At 40.7% G+C, this 23,672-nt stretch overlaps 2 protein-coding genes across 3 annotated transcripts in view; one reads left to right on the forward strand and one right to left on the reverse strand.

Annotated features, from left to right (window-relative positions):
• The first annotated feature begins 747 nt into the window (after positions 1–747).
• Positions 748–4,331, forward strand: LOC114320774 (C2 calcium/lipid-binding plant phosphoribosyltransferase family protein). Its single transcript, XM_028267842.2, has one exon. The coding sequence runs from the start codon at positions 1,004–1,006 to the stop codon at positions 4,070–4,072; it is 3,069 nt and encodes a 1,022-aa protein (XP_028123643.2). The 5' UTR covers positions 748–1,003; the 3' UTR covers positions 4,073–4,331.
• A 682-nt stretch (positions 4,332–5,013) lies between these two features.
• The window catches only part of ATSAC1 (Phosphoinositide phosphatase family protein), a 28,152-nt gene continuing 9,493 nt past the window's right edge, over positions 5,014–23,672 (reverse strand). For both annotated transcript variants that reach the window (XM_028267844.2, XM_028267845.2), the window contains 11 exons: positions 22,824–23,011; positions 22,566–22,663; positions 14,184–14,317; positions 13,970–14,104; positions 12,455–12,839; positions 12,187–12,308; positions 11,544–11,657; positions 9,281–9,478; positions 7,844–8,035; positions 6,208–6,319; positions 5,014–5,550 (listed from right to left, as the gene is read on the reverse strand). In XM_028267844.2, the coding sequence (XP_028123645.2) occupies positions 5,296–5,550; positions 6,208–6,319; positions 7,844–8,035; positions 9,281–9,478; positions 11,544–11,657; positions 12,187–12,308; positions 12,455–12,839; positions 13,970–14,104; positions 14,184–14,317; positions 22,566–22,663; positions 22,824–23,011 (1,933 nt within the window). In that variant the 3' untranslated portion in view covers positions 5,014–5,295. The remainder of the gene's footprint in view (positions 5,551–6,207; positions 6,320–7,843; positions 8,036–9,280; positions 9,479–11,543; positions 11,658–12,186; positions 12,309–12,454; positions 12,840–13,969; positions 14,105–14,183; positions 14,318–22,565; positions 22,664–22,823; positions 23,012–23,672) is intronic.

Below are 23,672 nucleotides of genomic sequence, written 5' to 3' on the forward strand. Positions count from 1 at the left end.
TGGATGCGAATTGGATTGGCAGTTTAAAATTTTATAAATTTTCAATATAATTCAACTTGTGCACTTTCTCAAAAAAATAAAATAAAGAAAGTATTATAATTAATGACTTAAAAAAATATTACAATCACTGCATGCCTCATCTACATAAAGTATTACAATCTGCGGTTCTTAAAATATAAAAATAATTCAAACCACCAAAACCATGAACAGAGCAGTAGTTTCTATTTATTATTTTTAGAGATAGATTTAAAAACCAAAAATATAGATAAATAATACGTTTATTTTTTTCAATTTAAAAAAGATATTCAAGTTGAAAGCTTTTTTTCAACAGAATATTTAAACTGTTTTTAATTGAAAACACAAAATCTTATAAATTATTGGGGGTGTTCGCGGTTTGACGGTTCAATTGTGGCCAAAGGGGTCTCAAATCCGCCATCCGTCTGCCAGATTGGCGGATTGGAGAAAATTGTCCAAAATGCGTCCGCCATCCGTCCGCTCGTTATCACGTATCCATCCAAAATGCGACAGATCGATTTGATTCGATCAATTTTAACGGATTGATATATCCGCTGCTAACCCCTAAATATAACCTTGTCTCATGGTAATGTTTTAAAGAAAAAATGAAAAAAAAAAATTCTAAAACAAAAATTAAAGACAATTGTCAAAATATTACATATCGATAATTTTTTTAATTGTTTTATTATTTGTCTTTATCATTATTTTGAATGATTATTTTGAAACAAATAATCCATTCTCTTTACCCGCTAACCCGCTAAGATTCTCTCACTCTACACCTAACGACATCACTCACTCTCCGCTGAGATTCTCTCACTCTACACCTAACGACATCACTCACTCTCTCTCTACCATTATAGTTTCTGTCTTCTTACGACACACAAACAACCACATATCTCTTACTTCTCTCTCTCTCTCTCATCTCCAGACATAACCTGATATTTTCCTCCACCTCCCTCAACCAATTCTCCGGCCACGCGCCACCGTCATGGCCAAACTAGTGGTGGAAGTCCTCGACGCCTGTGATCTCATGCCTAAAGACGGCCAAGGCTCAGCGAGCCCATTCGTGGAAATTGATTTCGACGAACAGAGACAAAGAACCCAAACAAAACCCAAAGATCTCAACCCCCAGTGGAACGAGAAGCTCGTTTTCCCCATCGACGACCCACGAGACCTTCCCAACAAGACCATCGAAGTAGTTGTTTACAACGACCGGAAAGGCGGTGGCCACCACACCTTTCTCGGCCGCGTCAGGCTCTCCGGCGCATCCGTGCCCCCGCCGGAGCTCGGGGCCGCGCAGCAGCCGCAGCGCTACCCGCTCGACAAACGCGGTCTTTTTTCAAATATTAAAGGGGATATAGCGCTCAAAGTATACACAATTTATAGTCAGTTTGGTCCGCCGGAGACCCAGACCTCCGGCCAACCGCAACCCAAGCTCCACCGGCAAACCCAAGCTCCGCCGCCGCAACCACCACCAGTGCAAGACATCAATAACAACAATTACAACAACAATTTTGGGTTTGGTGATGGTTTTGGTGAGGACTACAAGGGAGAGATGAAGAAAAAGAAGAAGAATAAAGAGGAAGTGAGAACTTTTTTCTCGGTCGGAACTGGCGGTGGCGCGCCAGCTCCGGTGCCGGTGCCGCCACCTCAAAAACCGGCCAATTTCGAAGCGAGAGCAGATTTCGCTAAGGCGGGTCCGGCGGCGACGGTGATGCATATGCAGCAGTTTCCGGGGATGAGGCCTCCGCCGGAATTCGGGTTGGTGGAGACGCGGCCGCCGCTGGCGGCCAGAATGGGATACCGAGGCGGCGACAAGACGTCTACCACCTACGATCTCGTTGAGCAGATGCAGTTCCTCTACGTGAATGTCGTGAAAGCGAGAGATCTTCCAACGATGGACATTACAGGTAGTTTAGACCCGTATGTGGAAGTCAAGCTCGGAAACTACAAAGGCGTTACTAAACACTTGGAGAAGAACCAAAACCCGGTCTGGAACCAGGTTTTCGCCTTCTCCAAAACGAATTTACAGTGGAATGTGATCGAAGTCGTAGTCAAAGACAAGGATTTTGCAAAAGATGATTTTGTGGGTCGTGTTTCATTCGATGTCGCCGACGTTCCTCTTCGCGTGCCGCCCGATAGTCCATTAGCTCCTCAATGGTACAAATTGGAGAACAAAAAGGGTGAAAAATTTTACGGTGAGATTATGCTGGCAGTCTGGCTCGGAACTCAGGCCGACGAGGCCTTTCCCGAGGCTTGGCACTCCGATGCTCATGGAATTAGCCAACAGAGCCTCTCGAATACCCGGTCGAAGGTCTATTTTTCTCCGAAATTGTACTATCTTCGCCTTCATGTCATCGCTGCTCAGGACTTGATCCCAATTGAAAAAGGCCGACCAATCGAAGCATCCGCGAGGGTAACACTGGGGAATCAGACTCGAACAACTCGTACTTCGCAAATGCGACATGTTAACCCGGAATGGAATGATGAGCTTATATTTGTAGCATCAGAGCCTTTTGATGAATACATGATCATTAATGTTATGGACAAGGAACATGTTCTTGGAAGGTTGTTGATACCGGTTCGAGGCATACCGCAGAGAGGGGAGTTGTCGAAACTGCCCGATGCCCAGTGGTTCAACCTCAGTAAGCCTGCGTTTGCGGATGAAGAAGATGGGAAGAAGAAAGAAGCTAAATTCTCGAGCAAAATCCACCTTCGCCTTTGGCTTGATGTCGGTTACCATGTGCTCGACGAGTCCACGCATTTCAGCAGCGATCTACAACCATCTTCGAAGCATTTGAGGAAACCGAGTATTGGGATTCTTGAAGTTGGGATATTGAGTGCCAGGAATTTGCTACCGATGAAAATGGGGGGCGATGGGGGGACTACTGATGCGTACTGCGTGGCGAAATATGGGAACAAGTGGGTTCGAACGAGAACGCTGCTCAACACGCTCGCGCCTTGTTGGAACGAGCAGTATACTTGGGAAGTCTACGATTCGTGTACTGTCATAACTATTGGTGTTTTCGACAATTGGCACATCAATGGGAGTAAAGATGATGCAAAAGATCAAAGGATTGGGAAAGTGAGAGTTCGCCTATCAACATTAGAGACTGATAAGATTTATACCCATTATTACCCCTTGCTTGTTCTTCAACCGTCCGGGTTGAAGAAACACGGGGAGCTTCACTTGGCGCTCCGCTTCACTTGCACCGCTTGGGTCAACATGGTGGCGCAATATGGGAAGCCATTGCTTCCCAAAATGCATTATATCAATCCTATAAATGTTAGGCACATCGATTGGCTTCGCCACCAAGCGATGCAGATAGTGGCGGCTCGGCTAGCGAGAGCCGAGCCACCACTCAGGCGAGAGATTGTTGAGTACATGCTCGATGTGGATTACCACATGTGGAGCTTGAGGCGGAGCAAAGCCAATTTCAACCGCATAATTTCGACCCTTTCTGGGGTTTCAGCCGTTTGTTTGTATTTCAACGATGTATGCACTTGGAAAAACCCGGTGACCACATGTCTTGTCCATGTCCTTTTCTTGATCCTAGTCTGCTACCCGGAATTGATCCTTCCCACTATTTTCCTCTACTTGTTCGTGATCGGGTTGTGGAACTACCGGTTTAGGCCAAGGCACCCACCCCACATGGATGCACGACTATCGCATGCAGAAATCGGCCGTGCGCACCCAGACGAGCTCGATGAGGAATTCGATACATTCCCAACTTCAAAGCCACCGGACATTGTGAGGATGAGATATGATCGAATGAGGAGTGTGGCGGGGAGAATTCAAACGGTGATTGGAGATTTGGCGACGCATGGGGAGAGAGCAATTTCCATACTCGGGTGGAGGGATCCAAGGGCCACGGCTATCTTCATTATCATCGCAATGGTTTTGGCTGTTGTCCTGTACGTTACTCCATTCCAAATCATAGCGGTGCTCATCGGGCTTTACATGCTTCGACATCCCCGGTTCAGAAGCAAGCTGCCATCAGTGCCTGTCAATTTCTTCAAGAGATTGCCAGCCAAGTCAGATATGCTTCTTCTATGACATGGAAATTATTTAGATATTATGTATTATATATTTTGTGTAAATCAAAAAGAAGATTCCATAATAAAAACCCACAAGGTTCTTGGGCTATAGACAATAAGGAAAAGCAGCAGAGTATATGCTAAAGCCCACCCACAAAGCCAGAAGAAGAAAGAAGAATCTCACTTTTCCTCACAAGAGGATATCCTACCTGTTTGTTCAATCATTTCCCATGTAATAGATCCTCCACTCTTTAATTGGATTATTAATTACTTATTAATTGCACATTTTGTTAAATGAATTATGATATCAAAGTGAATTTTGAAAAGCACATAATCTAATCACAGAATCAGACACAAAATTTTCTCGGATCTCACCCCATATGACGCGATCTGTGGAAATCAGATTCTGTACGCCTAGAAGGGTTGTATAGTTTGCTTCAACACAGTTTTTAGAACAAAAGATTAGATTCAAAGCGAGAATAGCTGTGACAACTTGAAAGCAAGTACATTACAGATATTCTTGTAAGTTACTAGTTCAATGAATCAACAAGCAGGCTCTGTTGAAAGAAGTAACCAAAAATTGAAGCTTCCTAGAAGTGCCTCACAAAAATGAATCATTTTTTGCAGTCTTTATTAACAATCAATCCACCTGTTTAGGTAGGTAGAAACATGCGACATTCATTAGGGTCTTGAACCTTAAATATAATAATATACACACACACACGTGAACATACATAAATAAACTGTGAGGGGCAAAATATAGTCCACTAGATGTTGATCTGATAAAAGAATCCACCTTTCTAAAAGTCTATCCAAAGGTTCCCAAAGACACCCTTACAACTCATTGCTCTGCTGTGTTTCTTGTTTGTTGTTTCTTGTTTTTTCATGCAAAAAGGACAGGACTACAATATAAATCCAACATCAAAATTCTGTCTTTTAACATTTACTAATTCTGTAAAATTTGATAACCACTGGATCGACTTATTATGTTTCACCCCAATTTACAACAGTATTTACAACATCACAACATTAATATCAATGTTCCTATACAAATAATTATAGATGTTGAGTACTGTATATTCATATACAAGCATCTTTTCCTCCCGAATCAAAAGACTTAAATCTTCGGGGTTAACACGCTTCATTAAGTCAGTGTACAGACCAAAGACAATTTTTTATATATAAAAATAATAATAAATAAAAATCTCTTTGGCGAGGGCACACAGGACAGGGCAGTTCATCTCAAACCTTTTGCACCATCTCTTCTCCAATAATCCATCGGGTTAACTGGCTTGGATCCTCAGGCAAAATTTTACAAGTCCTGGGAACAATCCCGAGATCAGAACCAATTAGGTCATATTCCTTGAGTGCTGCTTCCATCTCTGCTGCTACAGCAGTGCCATCATCCATGCTGCCATCAATGGTGCCCATATGAAGAAGATTGGCATAGTACTTCTCTTTCTCAGCATCATGCTCAAAGGGTTCAATTGCAGGGCCCTGCATGTTCCATCAATTTACAGGAGGAAAAAGTTGACACTATTGTAAGAGAAAAATGACTTGCAACATACATCTTCAGGAAAGCAGGGAAACGGTTTTCCAGAAAATGGTTTTCGTAGAAATATTTTTTTATGTTTGGTTTCCATAGAATACACAACATTATTGTTATGAAGGAATTTGTCACATAGTTCGTGTTCAAAAAATTCAAGAAGTGTCAATAAAGTGTCCAAAGTGTCAATAAAGTGTTGGATATATAATGAATTTGATTTTTTAATTAAGACATGTTGAAGAAGTGTCGGACATGTCACACGCTTCCTCTGTAGAAATGCCCATGCTTCTTAGTTTCTGACATGAGACTGAATTCAATTTTTGAAGGGCTGTTACATAGCACATTAAATTTTGGAGGGCAACCCTTATACAAAGAGAGCTTTTCAAAATTTCCATGGGTAGGGGGCCATTCCATGGGGTTTAAAATTTTTTGAACAGTAACATGTATAAAAGTGTGCTTTATCAAATTTTTGACAAGCCAAGAACAAAATCTCTAATTCTTCTGGCATTAGATAATTTCAAAGCTACAAATGTCGCGCACCATGGTAGTAAAACTAATAACAACAATAATAATAATGAGGATCAGCCAAAAAATATTTATTTAAATACCTGACAGAGTTCAGCGTAATGCTTATATATCTCACTGTTCTCATCTTGATCACCAAGCAATGAACCACCATACCAACCATTGGCTTCCTCTACTGAGGTCAGTGCCAGATATCTGGGATAGAATTTAAGCGCATTATATAACTACATTTCTAAAGGACTTGCCTTTTGTTTCAAGACATGTTGCAAAAGACATTCAAATATAGCGACATATCAAACATAAATATTTTGTCCAGCCATCTAGAGGTAATTATAGAAAAGGTAAAAACAATAAATAAACAACTTTTTTTGTCTATATGCAACCTACTTATGTCTCAAAACCAGCAAAAATAAATATAAAAAAAAAATTTGCAACATATTGATCAATATTGGATATTTTCAAGAATGTGATATCAAATTAGTATATCTGTATTTAAACTCATAACACATCATTAATAGGGCTGCAAATGAACCGAACTGTTCATAAACAACCTCGGCTCGACTTGTTAAAGGCTCAAGCTCGAGTTCGAATATTAAGCTTGTTTAGCAAACGAGACGAGCTCAAGCTCTAAAGGCTCGGCTCGGCTCGTTTAGTAAACGAGCCGAGCTCGAACTTGAGCTCGAATATTAGGCTCGTTTAGTAAACGAGACGAACTCAAGCTCGTATAAGCTCAGTTTGTTTATCTTTATTTAAATTATATAATAAATATATTATTTATATATTAAATAATATATAAATATATATAAATAATAATATAAATACATTATTTATATATTCAATAATATAAATAATATTAAAAAAAATTTATCGAGCCGAGCTGAACTCAAGTTTTATTAAAATTAACGAAAAGAGCCGAGCTCGAGCCCAGTTCTTTATCGAGCTAAGCTCGAGCTTAATAAACGAGCTTGATAAGTAAACGAGCCGAGCTTGAGCTCAGCAAAGCTCGGCTCGGCTCGGCTCGGCTCGTTTCGTTTGCAACCCTAATCACCAATATATTACACTCAGATATACAACACAAATTTCAGACAAAATTTGACATCATATCAATGAACGAGTGTTAGGATAGCACATGATATAATCACAATAAACTGCAAAGTTACACCCATGTAATGGTTCGAATATCTGTAAGTGTGCGATTCTTTCAACCATACAAATACATATATTTCTAATATTTATTAACATGCATACAAGGCTAGTATTTCCACAGGCCAAAGGGAGCTATGGATGCAGCATCTTTAGCTGTGGATTGTGTTACATAAACTCTTCTATTTCCCCCATTGGATATGACCAAGGTAAGGGCCCAAGATATGTGTCAAACACCCGTACCCAATTTAGATACTTAGATCCACTAGATTTATATAGATAGATAGATAACTTCTTTTTTTTGTTTTTTGATAACCAGGTGTCCGGACCAGCTTATGCGCACCTCAACTAATCCCAGGACCCTGAAGTTAACGATCACCCCAACCTTCAGCGGACCTAAGGTTTGGGATGTTTGGCCTTCGTGAGATTCAACCCTGCGACCTCCTAGGTGGTAAGCCCTTTGGTTGCCTTCTCCTCCCACCAAGCCAAACCCCTTGGGATTAGATAGACGGATACTTGGAAAGATATCATATTCATAGAATATGATTCACAAATAATGGTTTTGAAGAGAAATACCTCTTAAAGACATCCTTTTCATTGACATCACCACCAGAAGAAAGCCACTTGAGGTCACACAAGCCATCTACTCTCTTCTCATCTTGACACCTTCCATTTGCAGTTTCCTGTGAAGCCACCTTGGGTGCAGAGTTACTTTCCTCATACTTCCTCTGGCCAAAAAGCCAGTTCGGACTTTTGAGTTGTATTTCACTGGAAAAAAATAAATAAATAAATAAATTCAGTGTAATCATTATAACATATGCCTAAGTAATCAAATTCAGAAATACAGCAGCATAAAACAAAATTCATTTCAGCACTGGGGTAGTTAATGAGAAAATTGAAGTCCCATATGTAACATTACTGGAGAGAACATAGATGTAGCTATCTTTCAATCTCATACAAACAAAACAATAAGCCAGCAGCCAAGAAATAAGGAAAGGAAAGTTTCTGACTCATTCTTGCTAAATAAATGCAAACTGTCACAGACCAGTGAAAGGTAATACACTAAGAATAAATATGTATGCATACTTTCTTTTGGCAAGTAAAAGCAACCACTGTAATGCCCGAACCCCCAAGAGGGTAAAACCCACGTAAGCACCAAATACATAAGCAGGACTGGAAAATATACGACAAGCTTAAATAACCCAAACGCAAGTCTGAAAAAAATGAAAACCCCAATACAATCTTCAAAAACAGAGGTATACTTCAGAAAATGGATCAGCATCCCCTCCCCTCCAAAGGTTCTCATACTCCACTTCAACCAAATAGGCAAATGCAGTGCTGCTCTTCTCATGAGCCAAACCCTAGCTCCCACAACCCCCTTTCAAGTCTAAAAACATCAAAGACTAATCCCCGGGACTCTTTGCATGCCCCACTTAAGACCATGTAAAAAGATATCACTTTAATTTGATCAAATAAAAGTAATTGGTAGATTTGGTGTAATTATTATTTAGTTAGGATTCAAATAATTTCTAGTCTAGATACTTTGATTGTGTTTCCAAATATTGTATAGGGTTTAGTTTCGTATTTTGATTACTGTAATTAGCCTATAATAGGTCTTTCATTGTATTAATCAGATTTGGTTCTAATAGTATTGTCAGTGTTTAATGCAGTGGCCTGTTGATTCTTTCGTCTCCCCGCTACTATGTTCTACACCAAAAAGAAGATAAATGCAACATTAAAAGAAACACAAACCTCCAAGGATAAATTAATAACACCAACCACATCAAAGAACACAAGGAACAAGGAAGCAAAAACAATCAAAAGCAATTATCCAGAACTTAATGACAAATATGGATGCAAAACTAATAAACTACAGCAGAATATTCTGCAATGATTTGTTGGTCTATGGCTACATTTTCCATCATGTTGCAGGAGTAGAATTAGATGAAGAAAAGAAAAGAAATGCAATGCTAAACCAAGAAGGATATTTGCATAGCTCAAGCAGATAATTACGCTGCATCAGGTGCCACTCCAGAATTCCAAGGTTTATGATCTGGTTCACTGAAAAGCCTTACATTATGTATTGAACTGCATGTTCTCTCTATCAACTTATCAAATGATGTCAGCTTCAACCGTGAGAAGTCCTCTCTGCAAGCCGAAATAGGGGCAAAAGTAGTTCTTGCTCCCATAAGCTTAGCTTCAGATAGGGAACTGTGAATTTAAATTAGTCAATGCATTCATATGTAATTAGATAAAAACATAAAAATTAAAATAAACATTCAGATCAGAGATCACCACTCAAAAAGAATAGGAAACAACAGTAGGTTCAGATTCAGAATTTAACACAATTTCAAAAACATTGGCAAATTTGAATTCTTGGATATATTCTATAGTTGAAAATAACAATGTGCCTGTTTGGTAGAGCTTTTTCCAGCTTATTTCAGCTTTTAGCTTAATTTAAGCTGTTTTATTGTGTTTGGTACAACTTAATAATACAGATTATAGCTTTTTATAAGTCAAAAATCAACTTTTCTTGAACTGGCTGTGGGGGTGCTTAAGTGATTCAGCCTAACCGGCCAGCTGAGAAGGGAGGGGTAAAATTACTTAAATGCCCCTCATCAACTTCAACTATTACCAAAAAAACTAATATATAAACTTTAGACCAAACACTGTTCACTTCTTCAGAAAGAGAAATGCTTGGGGAGCAATTTCCGGCACGATTTCTGGTGGCGATTTCCGGCATCGATTTCTTGACCTAGCTATCTCTCTTTCTCTCTTCGGCGTGAATCAATGTTGCCATCTGTAGCAGAGGTTGATGAAGACGAAGAGCTTGCTCTTGGACCCTTATTCAAAACAGAAGAGAGAGCCAAATACACCCTAAGCAAACCCACCCACAACATCCATGGCTTCCAAATCCATTTCCAATTTCATCTCCTTTTTCACACCACCAAAACCAAAACCACCACCACCCAAAACCCCTCTCCTCTGCCTCTCTCTCTCTCCTTTTCTTCTTCGTCGAAAAACAGAGTTGGGTTTGTTCCACTAGTCACGTCCAATGAGGGCTACAACATATCTTATCTATTAGGTTTGTTCCACTAGTCTCCTCTGCCTCTCTCAACAGCTTCAATTCCTCTAGCGAGCATCCTACGAAGCTCTCCTTTGAGCTGGCTTATGAAGCTCCCCTCCAATTCATCACCAAACTCATCACCTTCGCTTGCACCGCCGGCTCAATCACCTACAATCGCCACTGTGCCTTCCGTGTCTGTGATGGACTCTCTCTCTCTTCGGCAGCTAGGGTTTTCATTGTTTGTTTAATAAAATAATAATAATAATAATAATAATTGATACTAATTAATAATTTTAATATTAATTGATACTAATTAATCCATTAATTGATAATAAATTAAATTAAAAAATATTAATAAATTGATATATTTTGTAATAATAAATAAAAAAAATATTAATTGGTATTTGTAACAATTTTTAATAAATTAAAAAAATATCAATTAATATTCATGTATTTACAAACTAAAATGAATATAATTTGAAAATTTTAATTGGTATTTCACCATTTTTTTTTTTTAAAAAAAAAAAGAAATAAGGAAAGAAGAGAATAAAAAAAGAGAAGAAAAAATAAAAAAAGAAAGAAGAGAAAAGAAAAAAAGGAGAAAAATAAAATAAAATGAAAAAAAAAAAGGGGGAAAAAAGGACATTACACAGCAAAAAGCTATTTTACAGCTTATTTAACCAAACACTACTCTGCTGATTAAATCCATAATCCCACAATTGCACCCAACAGATTAACAACTTATGTTTAAAATTATAATCTATAATCTGTTAAGCCATAATCTATAATCACTTTCCCACAGCTCTACCAAACGGGCCCAATGTTTCATGATGGGCTTTTTCAGATCCTTCCTATTTCATTAAATATATAACATGTGTAAATGCACACGGACACACTTTCGTCCCAGTATTTGCTAAATCTCCTGAAAAATTTACAGTACAACATACTAAAACACGCCATACCAATTGTTTTTAGTTAAACTAAAGGATAAAGCAATCTTCTTTTCTTTTCTTTTTTTTTTTTGGTGTGTCAGATCAGGATAAAACAGTAACTAGATACAATTAAAACTTGCAAAGCAATATACCCCTCCCACTACCCATTCTGATGGTCAAATTAGATAACTGAGGTTAACTTAACTACTTACAAGGAGAGACGAGAGAATAATATAAGGTGAGATGCCTCAAAAATTTGAAACACGTTGAGGTTTACCTGTTATCCGGGATAAAAAGGTCATCTCCAATCCCAGATACATGAAGATAATAATCAGAATCCAGCTCCCAAAGTGCAGGTTTCCCTTCCTGTGGTTGGAAGTAGCCTAAAAATCTGATAAACCCAGCAAACAAAGAAATAAATTTGAAGCATCCTACATTTCCACAAAACTCTGTTACAACCAAGTGAGGAACCATGTGCTGGAGATTCAAATCAAAGGCTTCTTTCATCCCGTATACTGAGGATAGAGGAAACCCAGTACAGTTATAACACCACATGCTTGAACAACATTTATCTATACTAACATATAAAGCCAGAACATCTGTTTGGTGTGAACAAAAAAGTGAAGTTGTGTCAAGTTATAGAATTTAAAATTTTCAAAATTGTCATGTTTGAGTTTTTATTTATGAGAAGTTGTGGACGAAGAATGCAGTTAATAAACCAATTATAGAGAGAGAGAGAGAGAGGAAACTATAGTGGAACAGTTGTAGCTAAATTTCAAATTTCAAATACGATGAGAAGGTTCAGTCAAAAATGGAGATGGGACAGTTATGTAGTATATACCAACCACGTGCATTGTGTGTGACAACCCCTAGAAAGAATAATGGATCAATGAGAAGAAACAGCAGGAATAGATGATTACAAATTAATCGCATCTTGCTTTTCACCATCAGTATAAGCATTACTGTAGTATCGCTTGATAGACTTGAGAAATTCCCTAGACTGCGTCGTAGCTTTCCACTTGCCCTGCCTCTCAGGAAACACCTAGAGATCAAGACAAATGTATTGTTGAATAATATACGAATAGCACATGAAAACCAACATTTCTTGAAACACAAAAGCGGATGATAAGATTAATTTCTTGACATTATTGATGAATAAAATTAACCTATATTAATGTGGGTACATACAGTATTGTGAGCGGCAGAGCCACCATATTGCTGGGCAAGAGCATCACCCATGCTCTGATACATCTCCATTAAAGCTGCAGCAATGGTACACTCAGCATCCAATTTGGGTGTGTCTGACAGACCCATTGCAAGAAGTTGGCGGCCTAAAGCTGCTAGGCCATAAGCATATTGTGCAACATTTGTACGATCCAAGCAGTCAATGCAATTGGTGCGCAAAACTCCACTTTGGAACCGTGGGGCTGAACCACCATAATTATCTTTGCTAATCTGTTCACTAGAATCAGACTGGGAGTCTTGTTTCATCAAAGAATTCAATGTATCATTATTACTTCCAATCATAGCAAGTTCCCCTGAATTGGCTCTCAGATCTCTAAGCGAAGCATCCCTGAAAGAAACAGCCATGAGCTATAAAATATTAAAACTATCCATGTAAAATCAGCCAGCAACAAAGAATATATTTTGCACACTGTTATCACCAATTGCCTAAGTTAAATGGAAAATGCTAACCACTGCCCAATAGTGTATCAAAATATGTGAAGATGGTATAAAAAAAAGAAGATAAAAAATACACTTTATCCCGTGGAGAATCAATGTCCTCTCTTTCATTTGACTTTTAAAAACGAAATAATAAAATAACAAATATCCAGACCATATACAGTGCATAAAAACAAAAAAACAAAAATGCTATTTGTCAGCTCAAATTTGTTCCAAAATCAAGTCCAGAACAAGGGTTACACAGAAGTAGATCAACTATACTAATACAATTTATTATTAACATCATTTAATTTAGTCAAACATCACAGATAAAGGAAAATAATTTGAGATCACCTCGAGAAAAAATTTAATACATAAGATTGATATACACATAATGCCACCACACATGCACAAACAAACATAGAGAGAGGAAGAGGGGGGAAGAGAGGGAAAGAGAATTCCAAGTGCAAAAGGGTCGGAGCTTGTGTAAAATACTAAACAATATACGAAGCAGTATCCAGATGCTGCGAAAATTTGATCTATTTGGTAGTATGAGGAGGCCACCAAGTCTAATCTGTGGCTTGCAGAATAAAGCCTAGTCACTGTCAACAGCATTAAAACAAGCTGGTTGTAATGAAATTCACAAAAGGCAATAAATATAGCTAAATATCACATAAGCATAACAGATCAAAACTACACAAGGTGCACAGCATAAGATTCAACACTCAAGGATTATATTCATCTGTAAACCACGGAAAAATGTATTGAGAAACGTAAACACATTACGACAGAATTACAAAGACATAAACCATAATGCCCTCAATCTAAAAGGCTCTAGAGAGCCTTAAGAAACAGAAACAGCATGCAAAAGAAATTCAAGGTTGCTACTAGTCCAACAATGTCAAGATATGACACAAAACCTTGGGAATTTTTTAAGCCTATAAGTTAGAACCAAAACAATTAGTCCAATAACTAATCCTGAACTTAAACATGTTACTAAAACGAAAATGCAGACAAATCTATCAAAGACAAATAAAATACCTCCCGGTGCTCGTTCGACTGAGTTGGGTGGCTCTCTTTTTAACTATGGTAGGCTTTCCACTATAATAAAACCCCGTCAAATCAAGTGCTTCACTTGCCACACCGCCCAAAACTGCCAAAACATTGGCAGACTTGCTTGAAAACAGAAGAGAAACAGAACAGTTAGCGCAAAGGTAAGCAAACTTTTATTGCATGACAAGCATCACAAGCATACCTCTTTGCAAACTTGTGGAAGTCCCAGTGGATGAATTTAAGATGATTTTCTTCTGACAGAATTTGGTTAAGATACCCAACTGCATTAGTAAACTCACGTCTTAGCATCATTTCTCGAGGCCTTTTCTCAACAGTCTGCAAATTTAACATTCAAATGTAAGCAAATGGTTTCACAAATTACCAATATAAATTGGAGCTCAAACATCAAAGTACAAGACTGGGAAGCCTCAATAAATGTATCTCTCATCCTAACATGTAGAATATCACAACAAATGGAATTAGTAGTAGTAATGAAAGAGTCCGAAATATGACCACGTGAGTTGACACTTTCTGATCTGTGTCGGAAAGAACAGGTTTTGGGCTGAAATGGAAAAGGTGGATCAAATGGGGCATTTACATCAAGCTGCTCCACCAGATCTAAGGGTTGAAACAAGAGATCCTCTATCCTCTTTTTCTTCATTATAGTCATGGAAGTTCTGAGTGGGCTGATCAGAAAGGCACTGCAAGAAGGGGGATGATCATAGGCTTCAGGATTAGAGGTAGAGGCAGGGAAGAGGAGAAGATCTCTCAGCTTCTTTTTGCAGGCAATACCATCGTCTTTTCAGGCAGACGAGGAGAAATTGAGATACTTGTAATGTGTGTCCATATGCTTTGAGGCAGTGTCTAGCAGAGGTGAACAACAGGAAGAGTGAACTCATTCCAATAGAGGTGGTTCAGAATATTCAGGGAGTGGCTAACTCCTTGGGTCTTAGAATGAGAACTCTTCTTATGGTATATATGTGAGTCTTCAGCTTGGTTAAACTCATAATGCTACAGCAGTTTGGGGTGGAGTAGTGGAATGGTTTGAGAAGAGACTTGCAGGATGGAAGCAACAATATCTAAGGGAGGGAAAGTTCTGTTATAAAGAGTATACTAGCTAGTCTTCCTAACTACTTTATGTCTATGTTTTTTATGCCTGCTTCAGTGAGTAGAGATTAGAAAAATTGCAAAGAAATTTCCTAAATCTCTTGTTGCATAGAATTTTTTTGTAAGGAGGATTGGAGTAGTATGAATTGCATCTTGCAAATTGGAAGGGGTGCATGCCTATTGAGAATGGTGGTTTGGGCCTTTGTGCCTTAATTACTATCGGCAATTTAATTAAGCATTGAGAAGAAAGCTGGCTATGGAGATATGTTATGAAGGAGGAACAGTTATGGAGAAGGGCGATTCATTGTTAAGTTTGAAGTGGACTAAAGAGGATGGACTTCTATGGAGAGTCAAGAGCAGTATGGGGTGGGAGTATATAGAAAGCTATCAGAAAGAAACAGTTAGATTTTCTTAAGCATGTGAGGTGTGAGCTGGGGGATGGAAGCAAGATTCAATTTTTGCATGATTTTTGGTGTAGAGAAATCCCTCCATTGGTAACATTTCTGTACCTCACAAAACTCATAAGGACGCTTTGATATCAGATTACGAGCCTGTAGCTCTGGATGGTATGTGACCCTCTCATCATTAGATCAATATAAGATTATGAATTGGAGGCAATAGATGAGTTTCTCGAGCTTCTTCATGGGAAATTCCATCAAACAGAATTGATAGGATGAGGTGGAGGTGGAGGTGTAGAAATGGAATGTTTTTGATCAAATCCTATCATTACTTATTTTTTTGTGGGTTTCTTAAAATATCATCAGGAAGTTGGGGTCAAACAAAAGTGGCTTTCTTTGTTTGAACGGCTGCTTTGAACTCCATTCTCACCACTAGCAATTTGATAAAGAGAGGCTTCAGGATGTCTAATAAATGTCATATGTGATTGTAATGCGGAGGAGATTGTGGATCATTTTCTTCTTCATTTTAATGTTGCTAAGGAGTCATAAGACTTCTTTTTGTCCATTTATCAGGTACAATGGATGATGCCATCCTAGGTGCAAATGTTGTTGGAGTGCTAGGGTAGCAGTTGCAAGTGGAATAGCAAAAAGAAGCTTGGATGGTGGCAACCCCATGTCCTATGTGGTTCTTGTGGATAAAAAGTAATAGATGCATACTTTGGGATAGAGTTACGGGTTTGCAAGCTTAACATGAATCTTTGCATAACTTTCCCCTTCTTTTTTTCCTTTTTTTTTTTTTTTGATAAATAACAAAGCTTTATTAGAAAAGCATCAAGAAGATGCAAAGAAATACAAAACTCAAAACCACCACGACACAGAGAACTAACAAATCAAATCCTCCACAAAATCTAAAAAAGCCAAAACATCAGGATTGACCAAATATGTCACCCAACTATACAAAACCGTAAGAAGGCGACTCTCTAACCAAGGGACCGAATGAGATACCTCTTGGAAGACACGCCTATTACGCTCCAACCACACCAACCATAGAATAGAATGAGAAGCGAGCATCCACGCCTTCCAACGCCTCCTCCCAACATGACCTCCAGCCCAGCTTTGTAGAACTGCCAAGCCAAAGGTTACAACAAGAAGCATCCACAGACGGGAAGCGACCGGGCAATGAACCAGCAAATGGTCCATCGACTCCGCATCGCCACAACACAAGCAGCACCAATTGACCAAAATGTAGCCACAATGAATCAAGTTATCCAAGGTCAAGATACGTCCCAACATGGCCGTCCACACAAAAAAGGCCACCTTGGACAGCGCACCTGACACCCAAACACATCTCCAAGGAAATACAACAACCTCGTCATGAGCAAGCACACCATAGAACGAGGAAACAGAAAACTTCCCCTTAGCCCTAGGACAATCCCACACCAAAGAATCCTGCCCAACCTCCTCAATACACAATGCATATAAAAAACGCAATAGCTCCATCAGCTGATCTTGCTTCCAATCCTGTACATCACGGCGCAAATGCACATTCCAAACAATCGATTCCCCATGCCTAGACCGCACAACCCCTACCAACACCTCCATATCAACGGCAATACCAAAAATCAAAGAAAACCACACTTCTAAGGAAAGGTCCCCACACCACCTATCCCGCCAAAACCAAACTCTATCCCCCACTCCTACCTTCAGCTTAACCCTTCCCTAAAACACCTCCCACCTCAACCAAATCCCTTTCCATAGACCAAGACCATGGGACTGCCCCACCCGCCCGAAACACCACCCGCCCCGCCCTTCACCAAACTTGGCTACCACCACCCTCCTCCAAAGACAATGCTCTCCGCTGCAAAACGCCACAACCACTTGCCTAACAAAGCCACGTTAAACATAGCCAACCTCCGTATCCCCAAACCCCCATTCACCTTAGGGCGACAAATCCGGTCCCAAGCCACCAAATGAGAGGAAGTTTCCCCCCCATTACCCCATAGAAAATCCCTCTGCAACTTCTCAATCCGCTACGCCACTGACACTGGAATAACATGAATAGACATAAAGTAAGTCGAGATGCTGGATAAGACACTCTTAATCAAAGTGAGTCTACCACCTTTAGATAAGTACAGCCGCTTCCATCTTGCCAACCGTCGCTGCACCCGATCCACCACCGCATCCCACATGCCGCGCATCATCCACATAAAACAAATGGGATACCGTCAAAACTGCAAAAGCCACTCCCACGTCAAACCCCTGCGACAGACCTCCCTGCACCGCCCTAGACAACAACCACCCCAACACCTCCATCACCAAGATGAACAACAAAGGAGATAACGGATCCCCTCGTCGAAGCCTTCTGTAAGTAAGAAAAAAGCCCGTTGGGAACCCTTTGACAAGGACCGACATCCGCACTATGAAGATACAAAATTGAATCCATCTCCTCCATCGATCCCCAAAACCTAATATGTGCAACATATATAATAAAAACTTCCAATTTACATTATCATATGCCTTCTCAATATCAAGCTTACAACTAAGGCTTGCCTGCCCCTGCCGAATTCTAGAATCCACACATTCATTCGCCACTAGGATCGCATCCAAAATTTGGCAACCACCCACAAAAGCATTCTGAAACTTAGAAACCACCCCTTCCAACACACCACATAATTGATTTGCTAACACTTTTGCCAAAGGCTTATACACACTACCTAAAAAACTAATAGGCCGAAAGTCCCAAATATCCTCAGCCCACCCTTCTTGGGAATCAAGACAATAAATGTGGCATTAAGGCTACGCTCAAATTCCCCTGTCTGATGAAACTGCTCAAACATGGCCATGACATCTGCCTTCACCAACCCCCAACACTGCTAAAAAAAGGCTAAGGAAAAACCGTCTGGACCCGACGCCTTATCACCAGGCATACTCCGTAAAGCCTCAAGCACTTCATCTTCTACAAAAGGCCATTCCAACAACCAGCTATCATCCTGTGAAATAGCATCAAACAAAACACCATCTAGGCCCGGTCTCCACACCTCCCTCTCATTCCGAAATAAATGCTCACAAAAACCCACGATACCTGCGCTAATCTCTTCGGAAGATGGCAGCTCCACACCATTCACTCGCAAGCAGCCTATCTGATTCACCCTACGATGAGCATTTGTTATACGATGGAAAAACTTAGTATTGCTGTCCCCATCCTTCAGCCATAAGCATTGAGATTTCTGCCGGAAGCTAATCTCCTCCATCCGAGCAACCTAGGCAAACTCTACTCGAACCCTCTCCCGACGAGCCATATCTGCCACAGACAATCCCCCCGTAGTCTCTATCGCATCCAGCTCCTGCAATACAGCCAACGCAGAGGCCTTTTGCACCTCCAGAAAGCCAAAAACGTCCCTATTCCATTGTTTCAGATCGAACTTGAGAAGTTTGAGTTTCTGCGCGAGACGGCAACTAGGCAAGCCTGACACAGAATAACTATCCCACCAACCTTTCACCTGTTCCATAAAACCCGCAAATAACAGCCACATATTCTCAAATCGAAACGGCGTTGGTCCATTCCTGATTCCCCCACTATCCAATAAGACCGGCCAATGATCGGATACTGACCGTGACAAACGGACTTGAGACACTAGTGAGAAATGCTCCTCCCACTCCCCTGTTACTAAAAACCTATCAAACCGAGACATAGCTCCACCCCCAAACCACGTATAGCCACCACCCTGCAATGGAAAATCTACCAACTCCATCTCATTGATAAACAACAAAAATGCCAGCATAGAACTCACCACCGACCTGGCCCCCAACTTCTCCTCCATACTCCTTACCACATTGAAATCACCGCCTACGCACCATGGAACCCCCCACCAGAAGGCAATGCACTGCAACTCCTCCCAAAAGCTTAGACACTCCCCACCACGAACCGGCCCATAAACCCTTGTGAAGGCCCAACGAAAATTATCCTCGACACACCGAAAAAGATGAGAGATCGAGAAAGCCCCCACCTCTTCCTCCTCCTTCACCACCCCCCTCCTGTCCCAACAAAGAAGAACATCCTCTGCCACCCCTACAGCCAGCAAAAAAGCCTAATCCACAAATCGACCACCCCACAACTCCCTAACTAACTCCCCCCCTAGACGCTCCAGCTTGGTCTCCTGAAGGCACACCACATCTGCCCTTGCACTTTTGAGCACCGATTTTACCAACACCCTCTTCCCCCTATCATTCAATCCCCGCACATTGCAAGTCAAAATCTTTAACTGCATTGCAACAGCAACTGGTTTTCGCGGGCCTTTCTAGCACCTCGCCCATCCCCACCCTTACTCCGATCATAATTGATGGAGCACTCTAATTTCCGCAATTCCCGAACACCCTTCCCATTGTTTTTCACAGGCTTCTCCACATCTCGTTTGGGAGCACCGTCCCGCCATGACTCCTCTATAGCTGAAAATAATTTAAGGGCCTCATTCTCATGCCCTTGGAAAGAAACCCCCAAAAATTGGCTAACCTCATAAATACGAGAGAGTACCCATTCCGAAACTTCCTCTGTACTCGGGAACCTATCCTCCTAAAACTCAGTTTCTGACAGTGAGTCACCACCCTCAGCCACAACATCCTCCCCATCTGCCCCAGTAATGACAACGTCAAGTCGGACCACCAAGGCCATCTCGTCTGCCAAATCAGCCCAACAAGAGTCGTTAGGCAACGCCTCCACCTGACACGTACCCTAAGTACCCGCCTCGTCATAGCGCTGCTCATCTACCATGGAGCCAGCATGATGCGAGGGAGAAACAACATCGGCAGAGAAAATGGACTGCTATGCGCCCCCTGGCCGACCGCCGGCATTCCACCCCTGAGCTCCCGTCTCCGCTGCCAACACTCCAGCTCAAAGCGAAGCGAAAACCTAACTAAGCTTCGGGTTAGTTTGACTGGGTTGGCCTGAACCACGTCCTTTTGAATTGGGTTTGTCAAACCCTTGCCCCAATTGACCCATCGCACAGTCCAGGCCCAAAGTTGGTTTTTTTTTTTTGTATTAGCCCACCAGTACTGGCCCTCTGGAATAAACTTTTGGGCCTTAGCATGGCCCACTTGCATGGCCTTAAAACCCCCTTCTAAGCCCACTCCGTGGCCCAACGAAACTGGAGGCCGAAAACAACGGCCCCGATATACGTACTTCCTCTCAAATTTCTGCAGCTATTCCTTCACCCCCAATATCTTCGAGATTCTTCAAAACGATCGCCGTGACTCACGGCTTTCCTTTCCCAGCTGAAGATCCGCACCTACCACAACCGGCGGCACCACTGGCTCCACCGTCGGACCTTCCTCCACCCATACCAGCAACGAATAGTTCCACGACCCCCATCGGATGGAAATTCACGATATTGTGTTCTCCGAAACCCTAACACAATCGAATAGAGCCCAAATCCACTAGTGACTTGTCGGCCTCCACAAAGCCGCCACACTGATTGCCGATTTGACGGAAAACCTCCTCCCTACGAAGATGAATAGGCGATCCCACCACTCGGATCCAGACCCCCTTTCCTGACGACATCGGCTTGCCCGAAGCACATCGCACCAGAGGCGTCCACCATTCCAAAATCAGATCACGACCACCGATAGTCCATTGCCGCCGTAATAACTCCTCCGCCTCACCTCTAGTTGGCAAAACAAACAAGAAAGCCTGATCACCAATTGGTCGTACCTCCACCTTCCCCGAGAGCTTCCACCACCGACTAACCCAGTCTGAGATATCCGCGAGGCTGGTCCCTTTGCCACCCAGTTCCCAAAATTGACCCACCAGTGATCGACCCAATAGACGAAACCAGTCTGCTATCACCGTCGTGTGAACTGCCTTCACTCCTCCACCCACACCACCATTTGGCACCACTCCTGGCCCAGACGTGGGTAACACCTTCCCCTTCAGCCCGCCAGTGCGCCTTACCCATCTATTCCCTAACCCAAACCCTTCAATAACCAAAGCCACATCCCCCCACCCACCACCAAATTCCGATAATGGAATAAAAATTTGTTTCCGACGACTCCCCATCGTCACCACTATTTGAAACGAAGAAAGACCATCTTCCTCCCCTCGAACCCAAACTACTACACTACGACTGCCCCCATGAAGACAACCCAGAAATCGGAGACCTTCTGGTTCCCGTGATGCCACCCGCAATTTGTCCACAATCCATCTTGCTTCATGACCAACTAGCATTACTGCCCGTCTGAGCCCCTATCCCGGCTCGACGATCGATAAACTACGACGCCCAATCGAATCTACCGACGACTTTTCCAGTTCAAAAGACCGACCACCGAGGAACAAAATTCGCCGACGAGATCCAGTTGTCGTCGTTACAGGTAACATAATTAACTCCTAAAAACCCAGAGCATCCTCAAAGAGAAAATATGTTTCCTCTCAACAATATTCTCCATTCTTCATAACATAACTTACATATTCTAAATATGTTTTAAAACATTTATCTGCATAACTTTCCTTTTTGGTGCAAAGGATTTTTTTTTTTTTGTGAATCCTATTTTATTCTTGTAGATTTCATAGGGGAAGATAGAGTAGAGTATGAAAATAATTATTTTATTATGATCTTTGACCAACAATAATCCTTATTATGAAGGATTCAACTACTTTTAAATATGTATCGTAGTAAAGCTCTCAATTTCAACCTTGAAATCCATATCTAAACTATACTATCAATATACTTACAGACTTCCTTAAGAGGTAAAAAAATCCATTACGATAAAGAACTAAAATCTAAGGTGTGGATGTTGAACCCCCCCCCCCCCCCCAAAAAAATAAATAAATAAATAAATATATAAATTTTATTAGATGTCTCCTGCCCATAACCCTCTCAACAAGACACGAACGTGGGATTCGATGGCAAGTCTCTGATAAGACTACCAAACAACTACACTTACAAGCTAAGCTAGGTGGCACCTTCCAGTATGAAAACTAATCAGTTCCAAATAATATATATATTTAAAAAAGACGGCAAAATCCATACGCCAAAAAAAAAAATTAGAAAGCACCAGTTAATCATTCAACCATAAATTCGAAAACAGACCTTGATTAGATTAAGCACGATAATTGGGTTTCCATATCTCTTTGCCAAGTCTTGAAAATGCAGTTTGGTTGCCTCATATGTAGGATCATATCTTTGTACTGAAGTTGAAGAAAAAAACAAGCATCACAAATTACTCCACAAGATAGACACAGAATGATAAACATAGGAATGGAACCCTGCATTTGCACAAAAACATTTTTTTTTTTTTTTTGATAAATGATTTGCACAAAAATTACTCAAAATACAAAATGTTCTTACAGATTATATCAGGTTTAGGGCTGAATCTTGAAGCTTCTTGTGACCAGAAGAGAGGAATTGAACCCCGCATTTGCACAACAGAACTCATTTTTCCTTTGCAAGACCCAGCTTCTTCATCGAGAACAATTTGTTCAGTTTCAACGTCATTTGCAACTCTTCCCCGATCATTGACCCCCCGTTTCAAATAACTGCATCCATGACAAATAACAAAGCAATGAAACCATTTACATACAATTGTCACACTATTTCCCCAATACACACATCAAATTTCCAAAATTATAGTGTCAACAACAGAATTCATTAAATCATAGTTAGATTGATTCATTCCTCAATGAAAAATTTGTGAAATTTTCTAAGAGAAATACAACATAAGAATATTCTATAGTTGACAAGAAGGGTAATAAATCCTGCCAAGAGTGTCCTAAAATTTATTGTGTTTTACGCTTGATTTCTCCATTCCATTCAAAAGATTTTAACACCAAGTCCATCCCACATCAAAAATGCTATAAGCACTTTGGTAATAAGCCTTTGACCTCTCTCTCAGTGTTTTAAAAGGTGCTAGGCACACCGAGACGATAAGGTTTCCTATACCCTAAGCGTGAGGCGCAAGGCAAGGCGCGCGCCTTACCAATGCGAAGCGCAAGTAGCAGAAGAAAACCAAAATTGTAAAACAACGCTCAAATAGTACACATTAAGTAGTAGAAGAAAACCAAAATTATAAAATAGGCAAACTTTCAACATAACAAATATATATAGAATTCCAAAAATAATAAAGCAAGCTTCACCATTTCAAATAATTGATAAACATAACATTCAATCTTCTAAAAACTAGAAATATAACATCCAATA

The sequence above is a fragment of the Camellia sinensis genome, chromosome 6 (assembly GCF_055761805.1).
Source record: "Camellia sinensis isolate YWXY chromosome 6, ASM5576180v1, whole genome shotgun sequence".
In the NCBI taxonomy this organism is placed as follows: domain Eukaryota; kingdom Viridiplantae; phylum Streptophyta; class Magnoliopsida; order Ericales; family Theaceae; genus Camellia; species Camellia sinensis.

Bases quoted from the DNA above. Each gene is read 5' to 3' on its own strand.
- LOC114320774 (XM_028267842.2), top strand. From the start codon at position 1,004: ATGGCCAAACTAGTGGTGGAAGTCCTCGACGCCTGTGATCTCATGCCT.